This window comes from Strigops habroptila, chromosome Z (genome assembly GCF_004027225.2).
Source record: "Strigops habroptila isolate Jane chromosome Z, bStrHab1.2.pri, whole genome shotgun sequence".
In the NCBI taxonomy this organism is placed as follows: domain Eukaryota; kingdom Metazoa; phylum Chordata; class Aves; order Psittaciformes; family Psittacidae; genus Strigops; species Strigops habroptila.
Window position 1 is genome coordinate 65,978,973 of NC_044302.2, and position 25,257 is coordinate 66,004,229.

Genomic DNA, 25,257 nt, shown 5'->3' on the forward strand with positions numbered 1-25,257 from the left:
AGCGGCAGCGGCCGAACAGCTCCGCCCCGGGCCGGCCGCGGGGCGCTTCGGGCACAGCCGGGGGACAGAGCCGCGGCCCCGTCCCGGCAGACGGAACGGGCTGAGAAAGGCTGACATCCGAGGCCGAGGCGGCTCCGCCGCGGTGACTCAGCGGCGCGGAGTACCGGGCTGCGACCGGTATTTCCTGTTCCCCCGCCCGCCGCCGCCTTCTGAGTGAGAAAGAGCGGGGGCGGGGTCGCCAGGAGAGTCACCCCTCAGCCGGGGCCGGGCGCAGGTGAGGCCACGCCCGCGGAGGGGCCCAGGCGCCTGCCCGCCCGCCGCTGCCCTCCCCCCGCCGCCTGCCCCACCTCGGGGCGAGGCCGGCACCTGCGGCCGGACTCCGCCCCGCCCCGGCCGGGCCGCACCGCCCCCGCCCGCAGGAAATCGCCCGACTCGGCGGGAGCGGCCGTACTGGCTCTGGCGCCGGTCCCGCACTAACTCGGACTCGGCGCCGCTGTGGCAGCCCTCGGGGCGGCGGGCAGCGGGCAGTGCTGAGGGCACGGTAGGGCGCGCAGTGCCAGCGCCGGGCCGCCTCCCGGCACCTCCCAGCTGCCGGACGTCGCCGCACCGGGGCGACCTCCTTGAGCAGGCGAGTACCCCCGCGGGCTGTGCCCCGCTCCGCGCCTCCCCGCCGCTCCCGTCCCTCCCTTCGGGCAGGTGCGGCGCTCCGCCGCCTCCCGCCGGGCGCCACCGCTGCCTCCGCTGCAGGGGCCGCGCTGAGGGAAGAGCCGCGCGACTTCTCCCGCTCTCTCCATTGTGTGCTTCGGGCTCGTCTGCCCCCTGCTCGGTTGGTTCCTCGGGCGCACTTTGTCCACGGGAGCCGGGTGGGGGCTGCGCTCCCGACGCGGGCACCCCCCGGACAGGCCTCCCTCCCAACGACAGGAGCGCTCCTGGGGCGGGCGAACAAGCGGGCTCTGGCCGGGGATCGGCTTTTCCTAACGGGATTAAGCGGCTCTCGGTGACTTTTCCCGTGGTGAGTACTTTCGGGGAGAGCGCGATACTGCGTGGAGAGCGGGAGGGATGTCAGCGGCGGATCAGGGGTTGTTTGCCTGGGTTTTGACCCTCGGGAGCGGTGCACACCCGGCGATCGGGGGGCCGGGGCTGCCTTTGTCATACACAGAATGCCTCAAGTCTCTGTTGGCACATCCTGAGTGGATTCCAGCCGTGCCTTGGGCTTTGGCTAACTGGGTCAGGGGAAGTTTCAAGTTAACAGGGAACTGTAAAACAAAGAAACAGGCAGTTCCAGGGGCCAACTGCTCGATCGCTCTATTACAGTGCTTTCTCATCGGCCTTGTTTGCTGTGCTGTAGCCCAGGTACATTAGATTTGCATCGTGGAGTGTTAAGGTTGATCTACCAGTGGCATGTGCTTGCGTTATTAGACAGCTCTGCCCTTAGTTTCCCCGTACTTGAAACCTGTTTCCTCTGCATGTTTTTCCAGTGTGAAAAAGTACATACTGTCTGAACGTACTTGTGTAAGAGTCATACACTCATCTGTCAGATTGGTTATCTGAAAACTTCCGTACCTCCATGTTGCTTTCTAATAATAACTCACTTTAAACAGCTGGAATCTCTGAATAATCTGTTCCCTGGCTTTGATTTATAACCTGGTGTTGAACCCAACAGCTAGGATGGTGTTTGAAGGCTCTCAGCCCCACAGCTGTGCTCCCGCAGAGGCCACTAAAGGTCTGCTTTGTTTTAACCTTTGGCTGTAGTTATAAGATGGGATGCTTGAAACAAATTAAAATGACTCACCTTTTCTTTTGCTCAGTAAAGTTTTGTTTTAAAGGTTTAGGATTGTGATTCAGCTGTGGTTCAGAGAAAAGAAAACAAACATGTGCTATGACCAATAAAATAGCTTCTTTTGTTTCTGAAGCATTCATAATCTTAAGGATCCACCTGTAAACTCTTCCAAGCAGTGACCCTTGTCAGGGTCCATGAGGCCTGCATGGCAAGGATCAGGTACTGGAAAGCATGGGAAATTTGCTTGTGTAAATTGATACTCATTGCTAGATCATCAGGCTGCTTGAAGAGACTTTGAAATGCTTCGCATTTAGTAAGCATGTGTATGCCATTTGGACGTGGTAAGATTTACACTTAGTATAATGTACTGCTTATGAGGGCTTTCATCAGGCTTCTGGGGAAGCCTTCTGCATGTATTTGACTCTTAGGTGAGTTTACTGTTATAATTGCTTCCAGGCTGTTATATGCAAACATCTTGTACACCCTGAACATTGCATTCAAGTAGTGGCAGTGACTCCTCTTCCGTTTGCAAAAGAAAGTCACTCTGTCTTGGAGAAACTGCGTCTACCTTTGATTGCATTCTTCATTGCCCTCTATCACAATGTCAGTAATGGCTGCTGTGCTCAGAGCCACTACACTGGGGTTTTGTGAGACTAAAGATGAGCACTGAGAATTATGCAGTGAGGTTAGGATGATCCCAATACGTTGCATGAACTATAATCTCAACAGAGCTCTTCAGAATGCAGCGTCAAAGTAATTAAGTGTCTGATACTTTTTTTGATTGCTTAATCCCCCTTTTTCTCGTTCAATGCCTTCTAAGGACAACCAGGAAATCTTTCCTAGTAATTAAAATAATGTTTAGGCACTGACATGGTTCACAAAATGGGATGTGTTGCACCTTTATAAAATCTGGATGCTTGAAAGCATCAGAAAGTTCCTGGATTGTAGCAATCCTCAACTGGGGAATGGCCTGATGTTTCAGGATTACTTCAGAGCTGCATTTAACTTGGAGCAAATCTAGATGGCAGATATCATTTGTGTGTGTGTTTCAACAGTTAGCAACAGTTCTGTCTCTAGAACTTCCTTGTAGGGTAAAGGAAATCTCCTGTTTCAAGACTGCTCTCTCTTAATTGCTTAAATAACAGTATTTACATTCTCAAGGGCGGTGTAACTTCTGTCATGCCTTGGCTGCATCAGTTTCATCCTGCTGTAGTAATTCTGGAACCCATCATTCTAGTAACGGGGGAAAGCAAACATGGTGTGACAGGCACAGTTTATGGAGGCTAGACGCTTTCAAGTTTGGTTTATTTTCAAACAGGTGTGAAAATACTCATTGCTGGTAAAAATATATATATTGAATCTGACAGTTGATACTTGGTATCAGCTGCATAATGTCTATGAATTTTAATCCCAAATTGCAGTGAATTTCTGTGATTTTAGAACTAGACTCCTCAAAAGTGAGATAATCTATATGTAAAAAAGAATTTATGGCAATAAGCATATAGGGCATAATTTTTAGGCCTGTCTTCACAATAGATCTTGCCATAGTGAAGAAAGTTTGCGAATGGTGACTTACCTAAAAAGATTGCAGTCCCACAGTGGGTATGACTGGTTTTGTGTGGCCGTGCTGTCATATGCACAGCAGTGCATGTTGTCTGTCACAGTTGAAGGTTTGGTTTCAGTCCCATGACCAAGGAAGTTGTTTGGAAATTCCAAGATAAGTAGTCGGGTTTAATTTCTACGCAGATTTCTCTCCCACATTCTATGACAAAATAGAGCTGCCCAACTGCAGGATGCTTTTCTCAGTTACCTGAACCATCCTCTTCCTCAGAAAGAGCAGTGCTGTACCAGATCCATATTTCTGCTCTGTTGTAAACTGTGCTTATTTCTTGTCCCAGAGCCTTTGGAGCCTTCTGTTGCCCTTTGTTGTCCTTTTATCAGTACCAGGATTATCCTAGTCCCACCACAGAAAGTGATTTTTTTCTTTTTTTTTTTCTTTGTTTTTTTAATTTATTTTCTGAATAGGTAAATTGTGATTTAGAACTTAATGTGATTATATATATATATATATGTATGTGTGTGTGTATTGCCAAACAAAGCCTGTATTTAACTGTAGAGGGCTGAGGTAATTTTTTTATTTTTACTTAAATATTACGTAATTAACACAGGTATTGACTGCAGTACAGGAATTAAACAGCTTCATGCAGAAGTGAAGACTACATCATTTCACAACTTAAACTATTAATGTTTGTGTTGGGTTTTAGTTGCTTTGTTATTGTTGGTTTTTATTTTCTTCTGACTCAAATGATTGTTTTCTGCAAGTGCCTGTTGCTAGGGAATGTTGCAGATTTCTGTTCCAAATGAGAATGCAGACTGTGGCAACTCCTTTCTGTCCAGCGTTATGTGACCCTTGCAGATGTGAATGTATTTAGGATGTTTATAATCCAAGCCTGGTAACAACTGAGTCAGCTGTGGGAGGTATGGTCTGCTATCTTGTATGCCATCTACACTGGTGTGTATTTATCAGCTGCAGGTTTTGTTTTTAGGAAACGTGAGCTACCCAAGTCTTCCTGAATTTAGGTCAGCATTGTCATTGTGCATCTGAGTGTTGGAAACACATGTAACTGTAGTTTCTAATCTAGGAAGAAAATGAAACTCATTAGTGCTGTGTTTTCATGTGTAGCGTGAAAATGATGTACAAAAATATGGTGTGATACAATAGTAGGGCCAGTAAGTGTGCCAGCTAAAAGAATGTAAATCCCCTTTTGTTCTGATTTTCGCCAGTGCCTGCACTGTTTTGGTGCTGTTGTCTTTGCTTCTGGTTTGCACCAGCTTTCTCAAAAAGCAGAACTGCTTTTGAGAAATTTCTTTTTATTTCTCAATACATATTGTGGTATGCAAATTATCTCAGGTGTGGTCTACATACGTGTGAAACGTCAGATTTAGGATGTCTTGTTAGGTGTGGGTATGTTTTCATCAAGCATGAGTTCAGATGCTTTGCACCATTTTGGATTTTTCCTCAGAATGGCTTAGTAATATCTCTTCCCAAAGTTTCCTGTTGTTATTACTGTCATATCAAACTAATTCTTTACCATCAGCCTGCATTGTATTGATAAACTAAGCCTGAACTCAATAATGTTTGGCTTGGCTTCATCTAAACCAAGGTTTCGCATATTTGTTAGAGCTATTTGTTATTTGCTTTGCTGCCTTGTTGGTTTTGGGTTTTTTTGTTATCTTTCCTTCTTTTTCCTTTTCCCTCTCTCTTAAAAGACATTAGAGAAAACGCCTAAATATCTCCTGCACGTCACTGTTAACAGCAAGGCTGTCTGTAGTCTGGCTTGCTCTCTCTATTCTAACATCTGCTTCATCATCTAGCTCTGCTTAATAGCCAGCAGATTTGACTGTTGGTGGCTCTAGCCTCCTTAACACAACTTTGTGTAAGCTGATTCTGAGAATCTCCAGGAACATATGGGCTGTTCAGGCAGTGGACGATCTCTTAAGGAGGGGCCAAAAGCAACTGCAACCTGGGACGCTGTGTGAAAGATGTTTCCGGGTCCTTCTCTTTCCATGAAATTACTCCTGTCCCCATGCCTCTAATCTCATCCTTGATGCTCCTTTGTCTCAAGATTGTTTCAATGGATCAAGCTTGACATATGTATTGATTGATTTTCAATTTTCACTGTTTTTTTAGCTATATGGCCCAAATGAAGCACATGTTCTAGAAGTTAACAATTGTCTGTCATAGTTATTCTTGCAACCTCAGAAAAAACAAGTAGGAAAAAACTTTCTTCCTTTGCTTTCTTCATAAGAAAATCCTTTGGTCTGTAGATGTTACATCTATTTTTGCTGAGAAATGAGAAAGAACAGGATTTTGTCACCTTCCAAAGATGGAAAGTAATTTGTTGCTATGTTGGGCAGTGGTTGTCTCCTCTGTAGGTGGATCCAAAGTGACTGAAGATGTGATCATGCTTCTGTCATCAGTTTACATGAAGTATGTTCTACATCTCATTAAGGGGAGTATGACTGTTTTCATCTGTCAAGGATTAGAGCAAAAGGAAGCTTTTGCTTTGATGTCGTAAATGTTTCTTTAATGCAGAAAAGAATTTCTGTCATTCTTTCCCCGTTCCCAGAAACATGTATTGCTTTCCAAACCATCCACTGTAATTGAATCTATAATTTTTAGAGGGTGACAGAAAATAAGGAGACTTGAGAACTGCTTTTGCAATAGTCACCTGTAGAATTTCAGCTGGTTTGAAATCATTGCCCCAAGACTGAAATGTTGGTGGGGTTTTTCTTGCTGTTTCAGCTATGGAAGCACAGAAAAGAGCAGGGAGCATAGGAACAGAGAAGGAAAAGCTGGCATTTTTCATGGAGTCCTGTTATAGCCAGTGTTGCTTGGTAAGGCCATGACAAGTGCTTCAAGCTTTCTGGCATGTTGCCAAAATGTGCTGTATCTGTTTGATAGAAATGCATGTAACTGGTTTTTCTTTGTTCAGTAAACTGCATAGTAATTAACATGAGAGATTCATGGGGAAAAGATTAACAGAGAATATCAATATAGTGAATAAGCAAAGAATCTTTTTAGCTGAACTGTGAGGCTTCTTACTGTTGTCTTTTGGAATTCAGCTGAAGAACACAAATTCCTGAAATTGACACAAATATTTTCTTACACTCTTAGATTTTACACTCTTAGATCTTACTCTTAGATTATGTTTGTTCACTTCTATTTTTTCAGATAGGAAAATTACACTGTGTTCTTTCCAATAAAACTTGGTGTTCATTCTTCCTTAAAAAATACAAAGCCAGAAGGGGGAGTGGATGATAACTCCCCAACAGGAAACAATGGATGACTACATGTTTTAGACCTTTTGTTTGTTCTGCAAAAGCCATCCTTCTCTAACAAGGGATGTACTAGCAGCTTTGAATTTCTGTTTTCAAATAAAGTTAAAGGAAGAGCCGCCACATAAGAAGGACATGGAGCTGTTGGAGCAGGTCCAGAGGAGGGCCACGAAGATGATCAGTGGGCGGGGGCACCTCTCTTATGAAGGCAGGCTGAGAGAATTGGGCTTGTTCAGCCTGGAGAAGAGAAGGCTCCAGGGAGACCTTAGAGCAGCTTCCAGTGCCTAAAGAGGCCTACAAGAAATCTGGAGAGGGACTTTTTACAAGGGCATGTAGTGACAGGACAAGGGGAATGGCTTTAAACTGACAGAGCGGAGATTTAGATTAGATATTAGGAAAAAAATCTTCAGTATGAGAGTGGTGAGACACTGGAACAGATTGCCCAGAGAAGTTGTGGATGATCTTTAAGGTCCCTTCCAACCCTCAGCTATGACTTTATGAATGCTGGTGCAAGGTCTGCTGTGATAGAGCACGTGTCCTGTTTTACTGTGAATTTAAAGTATACAAACCTGGATTGCAGCCACTACAGTTATAACCTGATTTTTGTAAGATAAAGATGTGCGGGGTAGTCGCATAACTGAAAACATATACTACATTTTAGGTTATTTCATTGATTAGATATTAGGAGGAAATTCTTCACTTTGAGGGTGGTGAGACACTGGCACAGATTGCCCAGAGAAGTTGTGGCTGCCCCATCTCTGGAAGTATTCAAGGCCAGGTTGGATGGGGCCTTGAGCAACCTGGTGTAGTGGAAGGGTGGGTTGGAACTAGGTGATTTTTAAAGGTCTCTTCCAACCCAAACCATTCTATGAAGTTGATAAACTGTGAGTCAGTCTTACTCCATCTAGATAACAGGCGATTTCATGAACAATTTAATCAAAAGCAGTACTTGTGAGTAGTGTGTACTTATTGTGTGAGCTTGGCTTTTTTGTGTACGAAGGCAGATGTGCAGCACCTATTTTAGTGAGAATTTATACGCTTTGCCCAGAGAGATAAAAGACGGATCAGAGCTGTACTGAATGCTTTTTAGACTTTGCATAGGACTCTGGTTTTGAAAAATACTTCGGGAAAATTTTTACAAGAACTGTTGATTAGATCTGTAAGGGGAAAAGTTAGTGTTAGAACAGTGTTAAGGGGGAGGAGAGAGATGGAAAGAAAGAAGTACCAAAATTTCGTAGCAGAAATTATGGCAGTACTGATCTTGATAACAAAACTGAGGAAAGACTGTATTTTATATATATAAAAAAATCTGTGTTTAAGTAAAACTGCATTTTCAGACTGCATATTCCTTACATATCAGCATGCAACTAGGCAGGTGAAAATGAAGTTTTTCCCTCTGACAGTTGTTTGTATTGGTATTCTGTGAATCTAAAAGATACTTGATTTTTATTTTGCCCTTCTAAGATCAGTCCCACAGATTATTATTTGGTAATAACTTGAAATAGTTCAGTGTGTGCATGTGTTAGCATAACCTACAAATGTGAATGAATATTGAACACCAGATACAGGTAACACAGGATTGTAAGGAATACAGGACCTGACAATGGTTATATAAATCTTGCAAGAGCTGAATATTCTACTTTATAAGTAATGAAAACTAGCGGGTTTCATCCTACCTATTTCTGAAGTAGCATAGAATGTTAAGTCACCCCAACAGAAATAGAGATATGCCTAATAATACTAGGGAATAATTAAAATGCACAGTTCACAGAGGGAGTTGAGGCTGAAGTCTTCAGTCTTCCTGTCCCATCAGTTCTTTTTACATTTTTGTCTATAATACTGCATAAGTTTGTAGTATTTATGTAATATATATGAAACATTCATATCTTACTATCTCAGATCTAAGTAGCATTACAACACAATTTCCTTCGTCTTTTTGCAATCAAGTACGTCTCTCTTAATACCGCAATTTGACAGTACTGCAGCATTTCCAAAATGTCACTGTTACTTCAACATATACATCTGTCTCCACCTTTGTAGTTAGTGCCTGAGGTCTTTGGCATGTACAGTTACTTACCTCATGGCTAGAACAATTTTGACGTTGGAAGTGTTTTTGGCGTTATATGAGGCACATTTGAATGACAAGTAGGTATCATAATGGAAGTCTCTGTCTTTCATAATGCTATGCAAGCCACATAAAGAAATTTCTCCATGCCTTTTCTGAACAGATCAGAAAAATCTCTTGTAACACTTTCAATCTACAGAGCTTTGTGGTGCTGAGGAGAAAAAATGAAGCAAAACCTGTTGTTGTCTGTCACAGTGTCTATAATAGTCTCAAGTTTTCTGTGCAGATCTCTCTTATTCCCTAGTCGGATTTTACAGAGAAGTTACCTAGTGCTCCATTAGCAGTTGAAAGATTATAGACAGTGGAGATTTAGCAAAGGATTAGTCAATTGGAGAGTGTGCATTATCCGGCCAGGCTTAGAACCGTGATTGTCTCTTCAATCATTTTCATTAGTGTCTTATTCAAAGATTGAGTTACGTAACAATGACGTTTCTGGGGAATCTGGTAGGAGTTTTTCTTTGGTTTCTCTCTCCTGATAACTCCCCAAGCCTGGGAGAGGAAAAAGCATTATTTTTATGCTTCAAACTCACAGCATGTTTTAAAAAGCACCGGTGAAAAGTGCTTCAGATAAGTGAAGAGGCATGACTTCAGCTGCAGCATCTACATTTGGATGATAATTTAGCGTGGTGGAACTCTTGAGAGAGGCAGGATGCGGTACAAGAAATACATAACTATTTTAGAAGCAGCGATAGGTATTACTCCCCTTAACAAGAGGGAGCTGCTTCCTGAGGGTAGACACGCAAATCTCTGGCAACATCCAGGGTAAGTGTTAAAAAACAATCAGTAAGTAACTATGGGAAGACCTGTGCTCACCTTGAATCATGCAATTTTAAAACTTGTTAGCAGAAGAGAGGAGAGTCATTCATAAAACAGTTAATCTTTTTTGTACTTTCAGAATGGTGTATCTTCTGCGGTTGTGGTTGAAGATTGTGGTTTCATTGGAGATTTATGTGTACTTCTTGTCCTTGACTAGTAGAATAAGTGGGAGAATGTGTTGTTTCCAAATCGGGAGTTTGTTAAAGAACAGAAAGGATAAGGAGGTGTGTACTCATCAGAATGAAAATTAAATGGTTGTTTTGTGTTTATTGCTTACTACTAACCTGATGTGTGTATGTGTGTGTTCCCTCTCACCCTGATTTAAGAAATACATAATTTAGTCCATGGGAAAACTGGCACCTTCTAAAAGTGGAAAACCACTTTTCTCTGTGTGTGCAACTTTTTTTATCTGCCAGGAAGCAGGAGTTCATCATATTTAGGAATACTGTTTCCCTGGAGGAAAGCTTCGATTATATGGGAGAAGTAGATTAAGGCTATTACTGTTCAGAACATGAAACACCAAGCATTCTGGTTTTGTTAAAAACAATCGAGAGAGCTTTCTTGTACGACACAACTTGAGTATTAGGCTTTGGAAAATTCTTTCTGTTCATAATGGTTTCCCTCAAAAGCTTACATGTGTTAAAGGGGATTGTTGCTCTTTCCCGCCTGCTCCTATATGAGTAGCATCAATAGATGAGTGTCTTCACAGCCCTTCTAGTCTCTTTGTTGTACATTAGAATGCTTTTCAGACATTGTAAAGGAGTGCAAAATGTCAGAGGCTTTTGTTCATGAGCAATTAATGTTTCTGCTGGTTTGGCATAGTTTTATGTTAAGTAAGACTTCAAAGAAGTAACATTGACTGGCTATAACTGAACTCAGATTTGTCCTGTAATTTTTCCACAAGAGCACTTCCTCTTAACAGTGGCAGCAACAGTAGAAGCAATTAAAATACAGTGCACTGTATGAGTTGTTTTTTTTTCCAGTTTTATCACCAAAACAACAAAAACTAGTCTAGAAAATATGCTGATGCCAACAGTTTCCAGCCTGTTATGAACACAAGTATTCTTTAAGTTGGTCCTAAGTTTCTGATATTGTGTTAATGAGTAATTGTAGGGCTTTTTGTTAAAAATCTGCCCATTAAAAGGGGTTCTTAGTACAATGTGTTTGGACACAGGACATTGGAGTGTCCTAGACTGTGACTTCCTTTGATTGTTTCATGTAAGTTATCTATATGCCAATCTGTTTGAATTCTGCAGCCACTCTTTACATGTTGATTAAATGGTACATGACTGCTCTTGATACTTTGAGAAGCTGGGTTGGAAAGTAATGGTACATTCTTGCAGAATTCCTCTTTGTTTTCAAGTAGGTTTGTTTGGCCAGAGTCACAGCTTGAAACAAGCTGTATAAAAATGAACCTTGCTAACTGTAGTATTCCTTATTTTTTGTTTTGTAGCTGGGACTGCTTGGCTTCCATCTACTACTGAGTGTTAGTCAGTATCAAAAGCGCAAAAGACACTACCCTGTTAATATTTGGATTTATTTCCAGCATTCTTAATCGGGCATCTCCCTCCTTTCAGGAAGGGAGAGGTTTAGTTAATGTGATTGTTGTGCACACTTGGAATTCCAAACCGGTTAAGATGTACGTGGATTATGTTTGGATTTGCCATTCCAGCCATTTCACAAAAGCAGAAAAGCTGTTGTCATTGGACTGAAATAGGGATCCCTTTTATGTTTTCATTAAAACTTTCAGGGAACTAGAGGTTGGTAACCAGCAATTGTGGTAAACTGCAAGCTGAGGAAAAAAGTGCTGTTCTTTTTTGTAGCTGCAGAATGCTTATTCTAGATGACTGGAATAAGCAAATTAATAACTCACTTTGCTAAACATCAGCTTATTTCTTAACTTCCGGAGGTACCCTGTCACACTAATATAAAAAAAGTGTTTTTTGCAAGTGTGTGTGTGTTGGAAAAAAACAAAACATGAGACAGTTGCCAAAACCTAATACTGAATGTAGGATATAGAGGTCCTCATCTGTCGTTACCTCACTGCACAAACCCAGGTGCATGCTTAACTCAAATGCCTCTTTTATTTCTCGTAGTCATCTCCTAAAATAAAAAATAGCGTGATGCTAGCTTCAGTGCCATCACTTGAAAGTTGTGAAAATTCTGATTAAAAACCCAGATGAAGGTGCTAAAGAAAGCTGAAAAGGCAAATACTTGTTTTGCTAAGGCATTCCTTTCCATTTCCATATAAAATGCATTACAAAGTGTGGGGTTTTCCTACCTCCATTTTTCTTGTAATAGTGATTAGATTTCTGTGACGGATCAATTTTCATAACATTTGGCATCTTCATGCGGGGGCAAAATGATGGCAGAATAGTTTGGATTTGGCTTACTTGTATAACTTTCCTGCAGCCTCCAGAAATAGTGTTCCATGCACAGCCTGAACAATAAAGTTGATGTTTGTTCATAATGCGCAGCATAGCTCTTGCTGCTCTTTGTTGTTCACAGAAACTCATATTAAGCCCCTCTTTGTTCTGTGACTTCTGAAATCATGCCTTGATTTAAACCAGCAGTTTATTACTTTCAGAAAGACGCTTTTATGCTGGAAGCAGCAGCAGACAGGGGAAAAGACCTTCTGGCTTGACAATATGATGTCTGGCAGGTGCTTGCATTTGTTAAGTTTTTAAGAAGTTAATCTGAGACCAAATATGTTTTTTTAAAATATCTTAGAGGTTTGAAGTTTGCTTTTTTTAATCTTGGACCTCATTATGATTTTGCTCAGGAAAAGGTGGGTGCCAAGCACAAGATGCATCAATAAAATGTGGGGTAGACTTGCAGATAGTTGGGGAAGTTCTGCAGAATTCTTTCAGTATCTCTTTCTTATGGCTCTCCTGCTATGTATAAATGGGTTATGGAGTATTAACAAGACTAAAACAAGCTAGCAAACCCTCCCCCCCGCCCCCCCCACCCCCAAAACCCAACCAAACAAAAAACCCCAAAAAACCCAACAAAACAAAGAAAAACAAAAACAAACAAACCAACAAACAACAACAAAAAAACCCCACAACCAACCAACCAAAACACCCAAAACCCAAAGCCAAACATATACATTGGAGAGAAAAAAGCTTAACCCAAACCTGTTACAAGTACAGCTAAGATACTTTTCCAGGAAAGTCTGGCTATATCCTTCTTTGAAGATGGAACACTTTGGAAAGAAGCTCTTTGAGAGGAATTAAGATGATCAAGATGCATGTTTGTTTTCCTTTAAAAACAAAGCCCAATGAGCAAACCCTAACCATTGACTTCTGTTTCTATATTTGTCAAAAGTTCTTCTTTCATCTTAGTTAAACCATCCATTTTCTGTTTACCTACATGGGATAATCAAGGGCTAGGACAAGGGATGGGGGAGAGGAGGAGCCCTCTGGGAGGGATGCTGAATGGAAGCTAACATGCCGCTTGTACAGAAGAGGGATAGCTGAGGCCTGTCAAGCAAGGGAAGGAGTAGAAAATGACATTGGGAATTGTTTCTTTTTTATCATTTGGCAACTGTTAAGTTACCAACTGAAGTAATGGAGAGCACGTATCTGGTTGTATCTTGGGCATAACCTCAGTAAGAACACTGTCCTTACCAGCTTAACTTTGTACAATCCAGTGCAAGCTAAGCCATGACACTAAGACTAAACTAAAACAAAAAGGCCGTGGCTTTTTGGAGAGGACCAGTGCAACAAAAGGTATATGATATGTATATACATGCATATATATATAAAAAATATATATATATGCTTCTTGTCGATACCCTGTTTAGTTTAGAAAAATGAATTGCTGCTTGGTGTGCAGGCTTCCGTGAATGCTTCATGAGGACAGTGATTGAATGGAAGTTTGCAGTATTGCTGCAAGTGTAAATATTGCTGAGTATCTCCTCTCTTTAAGCTCTGTTTCCACTTGATTGCCAGGGAAGCTAAAGCATGACAAACTAACCAGGGAAATGTGTTTTATATCATCTTCATATCTAGGACTTCAGTGTCCTAGGCTTCACAGTGACTCTTTTATGATTATATGTTACTTAAATAGAACCTTATTTTTCAGGGAGCAAACTACTGCACTGCCATCTCCTTGTGAGTGGGACTGGGAGCACAGCTGCACATCAAGCCCAAAGCGTCTCACAGAGAGTAGACAGAGACATTCAAAAATCATCATTCCTCAGAAGGTACTATTCAAGTTGCATTAGTTAGAACTGGCCATTAGTTTAAAACAACAGATTCTCATCATGTGGTAGCCAGAATGTTCATTCTTTTAGCTATGTTTTTAAAAGGTTTTAAGAAACTGTACTTAATGGAGTAATACATTGAAATTGGAACTAGTTCTTTTGGATTTCCAAACCAACTTGGAATGAGCACACACACGTTTGCTGGAAGCTTTGTGATGTCCAGCAGGCCGCCAGAGGAGGAGAGACGCCTGCAGTGAACTCAATATTCTGCTAAAGTTATGCAAATAATAATGCACAGGCCTTTACTAGTCCATTTCTTAGTTAAACACTGGTAAAGAATGGATTTAATCTATGGTGGTGTCCTCAGCAAGTATAAATATTTAGCATGGATTTGGGGATAAATAAATTACTTCAAGCACAGAGGGTAACATTAATGGGAATTGCTTAGTGACTCAGTACAGTCCTGGGAAACAGAATAGCCACACACAGGGAGAGTTGTTTTGCTGCATATTTTCTTATAGTACATCATTAAGGTAAATATAATCCTCTTGGCATCTTAACCTTGCTGTAGAAACCTTCTCAAGTGCTTCCAGAGAGAATATTAAATGCGTCCTTAGTTTTATGTGTTGGTGAAACATGGTTGGCTTGTTTTTGTTAGTCATTAACAGATGACAATTTTAAGAGAGCAAAAGGTTTTTATGGTGGTGTGTCACAGAACTGTAATTGACTTCTATTATTAAGAGATTAATAGCTATTGCTGCTTTAGTAATTTACTCTGAAATGTGGAAATTGCTTGTCCTGTCTTTCTAATTTGTGATACACTTAATCAAATCTACTCATTTGTTAATGTTCTGGGAGTGAGGGGAGAGGATGCTAGTTAATGCAAATCTAAAGACATGATAAAGGGGGGGGGGGGGAAGTCATTATATAAAATAACAAACAAGCCCTGTTCACTTAGGGCACTGTGTGTGGGAAAATATGATACAAGGATATCAGTGAAGCATAGCTGGGCAGCAGCGTCCTAGCTGAGGTTTCCAGCAGGCTCCAGCATTCTCCTCAAAACAAGAAACTTTCAAGGATAAGGATAAGGTATACCAGGGAACGTGGATACTTGCAAGACCAACTCTTAGTGAAAAACTCCAGAACCAAGTATCTACTAGAAAAGCTGCATCTGAACACCTTGCCTGTGGGCCCCCAGGAACTGTGGAACTGTCGAGTGAATGGCTATGTCTGTCTGCTTTTTCCTGATGATTGTTATCACTATTCTCCCTTGGACTCTGACCTGCTCATTTCAGTCCTCCCTGAAAAACAGCACTCAAAAGTGAGCATAGTACCTCTATCTGGGACCTTGCTATTACTGAATAGGGCTGCAGAACTGCTTTGTTTCTTAGTGAGCTCGTCAGCAGGAGGTTTGCCAGTGTAAATAGGATGGAGAAAGGCAGAGCTTTGAAGCATAGCTTTAGTGTTCTGAAGGAGTAAGTTGGCTGAAGAACTGCTGTCAGGAGCATTGTTTTTTAAATTAACCTCTGTATCAGAAAAAAATCAACAGGAAAGTTTTGTGTATGTTATGTCTTGTGCATTCTGCATATTCTTTTGCTGGTTGTTAATAAGTATAACAATCTCCATGAGAATGGGATCTCTGTTTTCTTTGCTGTGTTATCTTAATTTGAGCCATAACAGTTGATTACTTGGTAAAGTTTTTGATGTGGTAGGGCTTGACTTAAAGTGAGGGAAGGCAGAAAAATTGCTAAAAGCAGAGGATTGTTTCACATCCTTGAAAAGAGTAATCAAGAAGGATGGAGAAGAGAGGAAGGAAATTAGATGTAAGCAAAATGAATGTTCAAACAGAACGTGCTCAGTGCAGTGCCTTCTGTTTAAAATGAGCAAGTTGGGGGTGGGGAAGAGATTTCCTTTCAAGTGTTGATATGCAGTTTTGTATGGTGTTTGAGGAGAAAAACAGTACACACTTGTGTGGTTTGAATCTGTTTAAACTATTTCATTATTTTGTTCTTTAGAATAGCAGTACTAGGTTTTTTTAGCTTCTTAAATTAATGGAAGTCAAAGTGCTTATGCTAAAGAAAGTTGCTTCAGTTTTCATAGCCTGTGCTCAGGTAGAGTCACTCTTAAGTGCCTGTTTCACTCTAGCAACAGGTCATGCTATTTCATTTGCTTGCCTTATCAGTTTAGTTTTCAAGACACTGCAGTGTAATTTAAAACATTGTACAGGTGAAAATGTGTTTAGAATAAATAGACTGTGTTTCTTATTCATCCCACTGTAGTTTTTATTGACTATTACCAAACACCTCTGCATGTTCTTACACTACTTTTTATCTATCCTGTGAAATGTGCTATACACTTGTATTTTCTAATTCACATTTTCTTGGCAAAGTAGCAACAAACAAAACAAGCAGTCTTCTGCTGTTCTTAGCAGAATAAACTTGTGATGTACGAGACCTAGTAGAACTGATTACTAATAATGCAAAATATTGAGAAAAATATACTATATTACTGCATTTCATACTGTTACTATCTCTAGTGCTGTTTCTAGTTGTTCAGCATGTTCAGTGTTTGTCTGCATGTTTTAAATTTTGTTGAAGTGTCTAGGTAAATCCTTATGTCTAGGTTTCACAAAAAAGAAAAAAAAAAAAACCCAAACTTACAATGAGAACATCAAAATAGATGGCCAGGGGAGCCAGAGAGGATCTTGTACTGTTGATTACCCCAGAAGAAGTTATATGAAGTGGGGGATACTGTTTATGTTGGTTTCTTTGTTTCTTCCAGGGACATCTGTGCTCTCTAAAATAACAGCCTTAGAATTGCTGCTTTGAAACCTGGGAAGTGTGTATAGCTGTGCACCCTTACACTAGGCCAGAGATGGCCACCATACCAGACCTTGCAAGATGTACCTTGGAAGTGGCTGCTTAAAGCTGGCACCTCAGTGTTGCAGTAACCCAGGAATGATTGGCTAATTCAGGTGAAAGGGGACCTCTGGAGGGTTCTAGCCCAAACTCTTGCCTAAAATGGGGTCAGCTGTTAGACCAGAACAGGTTGCTTGAGGCTTCAGCCAGCCAGGGTTTGCAAACCTTCAAAGACAGAGTCAGTACAACCTCTCTGCATTGGGTCCATGGCTTGGCTACCTTCACGGGGAAAATTTTTTCTCCTTACATACCTCTGAACCTCTCTTGTTTGAACTTTGGCCCATCATTTCCTACCCTCCCACCACGCACCACTGTTAAGAACCTGGTTGCATCTCCTGAGTCTCCTCCTGCCAGCACCATCTTGGTAGCACTCCAAGGCATTCACTTCTACACATGGTAACAAGTGCAGGGATAGTATTCATGGCTTCAATTCTCCAGTCCCTCCAAGACAGAGATTACTGTGCCATATGCGAGCTTAACCCCAGTATAGAGCTGCGGTTTTGAACCATATGTAGCTCCTGAGCAGTTCTAGAGTCAGAGGTCAGCTACCTACACATCCTCTAATCCTGAAGGTTGAATCTGTTAGGGCCCCGTTTACTACCTAGAGAAGCAAATGTAATTGGATTTATGAATCATTTAAGTAGGACTGGGCTGACTGACTTGTGTGATTCTGTAGGCTGATGAAAAACAGCAGTCTAAGGAGATTGCCTGGAAGGGAAGGGGGAAAGGTTGTTTGGCAACATGGTATTTTTAGAAACTTCTACAGTGCCTTTCATTAGAGGATCACGAACACTTGCGTAAAAACAAAAGCAAAACTGACGTCTCTGTACAGACAGTTCCACAACTGGACAAGCAGCCTACATTCCCAATATCTCTTGCTGAAATCAGTTCTCAGTTCTTTAAGGAGGTTGCTTGTTTGAGGTACTGTCTAGCAGCACTACTAAGTGTTGAACTTTAACATTTAAAAATAAAACAAAACAAGCCAACAAAAAAAAACCCCACCCTGTTTGTTTGAGTGGCCAGTTGAAAGGCTTGATGGTGGGGAGAAGGCAGAGAGAACCTGAATCACAGAGAATCCTGAATTGTTGGAGAGAACCAACGATCTTAGTTGCTGCAGACAAGTTGCTGAATAGCCTTACTTGGCTGGCAGGAGTAACTGTGAGAGGCAGCTGCTTGTTTTAGATTTGCATCCTGTAGTGTAGTGTTAAATGGGTGTTCCCTCTGCTGATGCTGGAAGCAGCACAACTGCTTCACTCACAGTAGTATTAGATGATTTCGGGGATATGTCCTAGGTTTTGCATGACTCAAGCTACAGCAAGTTCTAATCAGTATCAGATCTCTCTAAATCAGTATTACAGACTGTGGACTGAATCTGATTGTAGGCAAACAATGTCTGCATCGATTACTTAAACTGAAAATCTCAGTGGGAAGTGTGGTCACTAGAAATGATTTGCATGTTTCTCAGAGTTAATACCAATTAATCTTTCCATGGAAGTGAATTTTAAAATCTCTACACACCTACATAACATTTCATGAAATCCCCTGCACATGATACGGCACATGTTCAGTTACTGCACATGCAGAGTAGCTGGTCCTAAACACCGCAGAGGACAGAGTTGCACATTTATAACCCAATTCATGTGATTCTGACATGGCGTTGGTACCCAGCCTTTACTTTTCATGATGCAGTATCCCTTCCAGGACTGACAACAGCTGTACCTGCATCTCCTGTTTCAGAGGGAGACACTGAGTGAAAAGTGCATGCAGCTGTGCCTCCATACACCATGAAATGTGCAGAGACCGGCATAGACAGAACAGACCATTTTGCTGAGTCTCCTGCTCCTCTTCTGCTTGTGCTGCTGTCCCAGGTCATTTCTGGCTGGTTTGTAGGTATTCTGTGTAAGTCACTCATGATCCACAATGCAGAGTCTTGTGGTGTTTAAGAGAAGCTGAGTCAGGAGAAGTTATAGCTAATTATACATTTAGAGATGTGCTGCTTTGAGCTGCAGTTTAGGGATTTGGTTTTGCTTTCCTTGGCAAACCAAGAAAAAAACTTGGGAAAAGAATGGGGATGCTTCTGCGGAATAGCTGTTAGGTGAATTAAGTACTTTGAGTACCCCTTCTCCCTTTTGCTGCCACAGGAGGAAGGAACTTGTAATGCCAGAGGAGTTCCTACAGCTCTTGTCACTGGTTACACTGCTATTTTGTATACTTCCATTTTTTGTTTAGGTGGCATTATCCTTCCCTCACAAGGTCTACTTGCGTATCTACCTTGGGAGGATAGTTCAGTCAAAGTGCAGAAAGTACTCAGGAAGGCCTGAAAGTCTGTTCTTTGTGGCTGAATTGCAGGATAAGTAACTTGTAAATTGTTATTATGTGAATAGTCACATCAGTCCATGCCATCAGTATGGCCATCTGGGCATTTGGCCAAGCTCTAGTGTGAGCATGAGCACTAGAGGTCACTTACTGCTCACGTTTGCAGGCTGGTATCGGATGATGTAGCTGCCCATTGTGGCAGAGTAGCTGTTTGGTTTGAGAAAAGAAATAAGAAAGTAGGAAAACATGTTCTCCGTACTCTTACAAGTGAGAAATTTTATGGACAAATGTGGGAAATGTTTTGGTAAGACACACGTATTGTTTTCTGTCTGTTATTGCAAGAAACTGAGTGAAGGCAAACTGATAGGCTCTTACCAGGTGATGATTCCTGGTAAGGGATTGAAAACCAGCCTCCTTTGCCTGCATAAGTGTGATCAGTTCCTGCATATGTGTTGCACTTACCTCAGGTTAGCTAAGTGTGTTAATCCTGGTTGCTGGGGAACTTAGTTCAGAGAAGTACAGCCTTATAACCACTACTAGTGATAACACTGTGTGGCTTTGATAAGCTCACAGAACATGCCAAAAGGAGGCTTTAGGCCAAGGCACAGCTTTTATCTGGAACAAGAAGTAATCGTCCTTGGTTTTGGCCTGGATAGGCAGAATAGGCAGACCCCTGCATTGCTTTGACTGGCACTCCTGCCCTCTCCAACAGGCTGTGTCTAGTGGGATAATTGAGTGCTAGCTCTTCGGCTTCTGCCAGAGCCTGTCTGAAGGGAGATGGCTGTAGGAGGATGGTGCTCTACCTTATGCTGCTACAAACTTGGCATTTGTGTTATGAGATTGCAGTTACAGGAATCTAGTAGCTTCTCTTTTCCCTGTCCCACCTTACATCTGACAACAGCTCTCTTTGGAGGAAGTGTATTACCATCCGGCTAAATACAAAACTTCATCTTGCTTCTAAAAACTACGTAGTCATCTGCAGCAAAATCCTATCAAAGTATCCTATCAAAGTTAAAACATCTATTTTCATCACATCTTCTCATTTCAAGGAGGTAAGTATTAGATAGTGGTTTTCTCTGGTGATGCTGTGGCATAGTGTCCTGTGCTGATGTTGCCAACCAGTGCTAGCTTTTTGTCAAGTTGCCTCCAGAGTGCAGAGATGTGCAGTAGTGCTCAGCAGTGCAGAGAGTAGTGGCTGTTTTGCCTTGCTCTGCTGTTCCTGTGAAGAAATCCTTGATGCCAGATGCTGTCACAGAACCCCATGTGTGGGAAATTTGGCACCTTGTGCTTCATTTTTCCAAGTGGTCTTGACTTCGGTTGTATACTGGACTGCTAATGTTGCAAGAAAAGCTGGATGGTACCACTCACTTGTAAAACTGAGACGACGGACCAGCTGCAAGAAGAGCAAACTTCATGCGTGAGCGTTTTTGTGCCTTTTTCCCTCCAAATTTGAGGATGGGCCATACAAAGTAATATGCTGTTTGTGTTCTTTTTTTTAAAGTGTTGGCTTAAGAAAGCTCTTCCCTTGCAGTTTGTCCTCATTCTTAATTTCTTTCTTCCAAGAGGTGATTCAAGTATTGACTCATCCACCCAAAATAATACAACTCCACGAAGACAGTAGCACTCGGAAAGAAGTCTTTATTTCTGAATACAAGCATGGTTGAGCTTCTGCCAGTCTTCTCCTCTTTAGTGTTTTTTGTGACCAGTCATTTCTGCAAACTCTTGACAACACTGTTACCCCAAGAACGTGCCTTTTAAAAGTACGTAATCGCCTGAAAAACAATCAATTCGGCCTCTGAATTAACGGCAGCAGTGTGGACTTTGAGACTGGTGTGGAAGGGCTGTCAGATGGTGGGAAGGAAACCTGACCAAAGCTATGGACTTGGGGAGGCCGTCGGGTCTTTCTAAAAACACACAAGCAGAGCAGGTAGAAATTACTGGTGCGTTTCTGTGTGGCAAAACCGGGCTGTGGACGCTGCCCGAAAGCCTCGCTTTGTCAGAAATGCTGCCTGGCCTTGGGCTGAGAGGGCCCATCTCTCCCGTTTACCCCGAGACAGGCGTCAGCTACTAGCCGCTGCCAAGGGCAAGAACACAAGAAATATTTTTGTAAACGGAGAATAACAATTCTTTTCTTCCCGGGGAGAATGAAAATGTTTCTTCGCCTCCCCGGGGTGGCCGCGGGTTTGATTGGCTGGTGGCGGAGGGCGGTCGGGCCCCGGCAGTACAAAGTCGCTCTGTGGCGGGCTCCTTAGTGCCCGCTTTGTCCCTGGCGGGCTCCGGCCGCCCCTGCCGGCCAGCGGCCTGACCGGTTCCCTCCGGCCCTTCCCGGGCAGCGGGGGCGAGGCGGGGGAGAAGCGTGCCGGCGGCTGGCGGGTCTGGCCGGCGGCTGGCGGGTCTGGCCGCCGGGGCCAGGGGCGGCAGCGCTCGGGCCAGCGATGTTACTATGGGAGCGATGCAGGGCTCCGCCGGGAGCGAACCACGGGAGCCCGCAGGGGGGGCGGAGCAGGTCGGTAGCCTCCCCGTCGCCCACCGCGCTCCTCCTCCTGCCGGGCTCTCCCGCAGACACCCCCCTCCCGGCCGTGGTAGCGTCTCCCCAGCCGGGACCCCGCAGCCGCGGGGGGCAGAGGCTGTGGCGGGGAGGAGGGAGGCAGGGCGCGCGTGACACAGGTGCTGTGGCCTGGGGCCGGGCTGGGGGCACCCGGGGCGTGCGGGCCTCGGGGGCACTCCCTTCAGCCCCGCTGCGGACGCTGCTGGAGCCGCAGGACAGTGGAAATCCCGGGGTTTTCCAGTTAAATCGGCGGCGGGCGCTTGCCTCTTTAACGCGGGCCCGTGCCTCACCCCTTGAACACCGGCACACAAAACGTATTTTATAGCTTAAATACGGCTTGTGGTCGGGATGCAGCTCAGTGTTTTAGCCGAAAACACCCCTGTTTCTGTGGAGAAACACCCCAGGTTTGGAAAAGAAAATCCTCTTCTCCCTGTCCCTATCATTTCTTATTTTTGGGGGGTTGTTTGTTTTTTTTAAGACTGTTCAGTTTTTATGGGAAAATGTGCTGTCCTTCTGTTGCTTAACTGCAGCAATCCATGTAGCTATGAAGGAGCTACACTTAGGAGTAGGCAGCAGCATGTGTCAGGACTGGAGAGGCGGTGCGGTGAGCATGCCAGCGTGCAGGAAACTGGGTTTATCTGTAGTCATCTCCGCAACCACACTAGAACATGGATGGAAGCTATAAACAGAATTTACTTGTTGCGTCACAGTTTGTTTTGTGGCCTGTAGAATAATTAGTACTGTAAATATCTATCCTTTAAGTATGGAGGCTGTGTTAGCTGGTATCCCTCTTATGGGTGTTTATTGGCCGTTAGTGCACTACCAGTTGATACTTTCTTTCATATGATTATTTCCAGAGTGTGTGGTTTGAGGTTAGTTTTTTTCGGTTTTGTGGTTTGGTTGGTGATTGGGTTTTTGTTGTTTTGTTGGGGGTTGTTTTGTTCGTGTGGTTTGTTTTGGGGTTTTTTGGGGGGAGGGAGTTATTTTTGTTTGGGGTTTCTTTTTGCTTGTTTGGTGGTTCTTGTTTTTTAATAAATCACAAAGGCTGTGCAGGTGACCTGAGTAACTATCCCACACTTACTCTACCCTCCAGTTATCTTCCTCCTCGCCTGTACTTGTCTGTTTCATCTCTTCTGGATCCATCTTGTTAGCTCTTTGACATAGATCCCATTGTGTCTGACACTTATGTCAATGCAGTATATTTAGTAACTAGGTGTAATCATTTGCTGATGGTTCTGGTGAAAGAGACTTAAATATCCGTGACAATATGTTGGTAACTAGTCTTGCAGGCGTCTCTTGAGGATGAGGTTTAAGTGTGTTTACCTGAGAGAGATGGAAAGCCTGACTTTACATGTGTGAGCTATAGTAGTTATGTAGAGCTTGTATTTACAGGTGTACACTTTATAGGTAAAATTTAAATGGCTGTTGCTTAAATACTTGTGAGTATGGAATGGTTCCTGAGGTAAGACATCTTGTAGTGTATTTCAGCAAACAGTGTATTGGTAGACTTGCTCTCAGTCTCCTTGCATGTGTTTCACATACCTGTATGTTTTGGACCTGCTTTTATCAATATCAGCCTTTTGAAGTAATGACAACACTTGTTGGCTTGATTCAAAAAACTTGGGTTGTCAAGTCTCTACGGAGTGCATGAGGTTTTTTCAGACTATTTTAAAGTCTGCCTTTCATGTAAAGAAACAGGAATTAAATGCTGCTTTTTGTTTCACATCTGCGAGTTCATGCGGTGTGGAAGTAGGTTGTGTTGGCTATGAATTGAATGGCAACTTGTCTGATCAGCAAAAAGAGATTTTTGGCTGATCTTTCCTCCTACGTGTTGTTTTGAGACTTGAGAAAGCTCATGTTTCTTACGCATCCTGTACTTAAGTACAATTTAAGTAGGGAGAAATTGTCAGTGTGGCTCCTGCAGTGGTTTTATTCCTTATATTACAGTTACTAATAAGCCACAATTCTGTTTCTTTTATAAAGGCACAGTTTGTTCAACAGTTTGTTTGTTTGGGTGGTGGTGGGGTGGGACAACAAAACAAAAAGCAAACAAATGACCAAAAAAATCACAAACAGAAAAATAATCTGGAGAAATACTACAGCTGTGATTTTTAGTTTCCTCTTTATTTTTCTTAATAAAGTTAATGCAAACAATATAAAATATATTACTACACTAGGAATTCTGTTTTTCACAGCTTTTGATTATTAGAACTGTAAGACAAATGAGGATTCAGCTGACATTGGAAACATTTTTAGAGTTCTTTGTGTAACAGAAAGTGGCAAGTTGCAGTATTTTCTTAGGAAGCTGACATCATTGGTGCTGCAGCAGTCTTTTTTTGAATGACCTGAACTGTATATGGTTTATGAGCCAAACAGAATAGTGTAATTCATGACTGTGTTAAAATTGCAAATGAACTTAATCACTTTGTATTTAAAAAACATATTTGGAATGCATTCTTACCATCAAAATGAAGAACTTGCCAAGAATTTTGTGATCTGTGCTGATAACAGACCTGCACGGCAAGTACCAGCCTTAAGGCAGAATTATGTTCCTGAATGCATCTTAACTGGAATGTACAGTGGAAACTTAATACGTACATGCAATTACTCTTGATGCTATGTAAGAAGAAAACATCCTCTAACTTAGTAAACAGCAGGAGAGATGCCTTCATGAACCCTCCAGGCATCTTTATCCTATCTAGTAACTTAATGCAATAAAGATGAAAACGCTCCTTCAAGGCCTGCAGTGGTAGCAGTTAACAAGTGCGCAGAAGATTGTCAGCAGCTTTCTGGGTGTTAGTGCCTTGTGTTGAGCCCCATGAAATAATGAGAGCAACATCTTTATATATTTATATGTTTGAGTCTCTAAGATCTGATTAACAGTACTGCATTAGTGTTTTACAAGAGCAGTTTGGATAAATGATTCTTGTTAGAACACCATGATATCAAAAAAGAAAAAAAAATTTAAAAAAATAGCTGTGCACTATCAGCTTCTTTAAAAAGCTGCAAAAAATGGTACACCTATCCATTATTTATTTATTACTTAATAATGTATGTACTCAGCCTGCCATGTCTTTCACTTGCACATGCATGCCTATTCTGTGATGGGAAAGCATTTCAGATACTCACCCTTTATGATTCTTAGACAGTATGAGCTTTTTGGAGAGAATGCAGAATGTCCAGCTAGACTGTCATTCCAGGCTCCACAAACAAATCTGTGAGAGGCAAATTGTTGGCCTTTGCCTGAACTGAGCAGCTTGCTGCCAGGGCTAGTGCTTGGCACTAATTGCTCTTCTTTTTATGCTCTAGCAATGCAGAAATCTGCCGGATAATGTGGGTTTCTTCTAGTGGCCGGGGCTGAGGATTCTTCTGTTCAGTCAGTGTTTCAGAAGCTTTTTGAAGATTTGCAGAGCAGAATGAAAAACAAATTAGGTTTTTTATTACTCTGTTTTCCCGAGTAATTTTTATTCTAGAAATAAAAAGTGGTCAATAGCTTTGATTATTCTGTTCATAAAGTTGATATATTTTTAAAGCAATTGGAGTGAAAATAGCTCAGCTGATTGGTAGCATGTGTGTGTCTGCTTCTTAGATGATGCCATCAGAACTCCTGTGTGTGTGTCGAACTGTACTTTGCATTGTTTTGTCTGCAAACTAATAATTACAGTTTGGCTGTAAATTTTTATTTTCTAGCATTTAGTCTCCTGAAAG

At 42.3% G+C, this 25,257-nt stretch overlaps 1 protein-coding gene across 6 annotated transcripts in view; it reads left to right on the forward strand.

The window, feature by feature from the left end:
* The first annotated feature begins 549 nt into the window (after positions 1-549).
* Positions 550-25,257, forward strand: part of TJP2 (tight junction protein 2) — a 63,307-nt gene continuing 38,599 nt past the window's right edge. Inside the window, exons 1-2 of one of the 6 annotated variants that reach the window (XM_030512256.1) lie at positions 550-628; positions 13,647-13,767. Coding sequence is in view for 1 of the 6 variants with exons in the window: in XM_030512251.2 (XP_030368111.1) it covers positions 21,445-21,507 (63 nt within the window). In the remaining 5 variants the exon portion in view is untranslated. The other 5 variants (XM_030512252.1, XM_030512254.1, XM_030512251.2 and 2 more) reach the window with 5 other exon arrangements.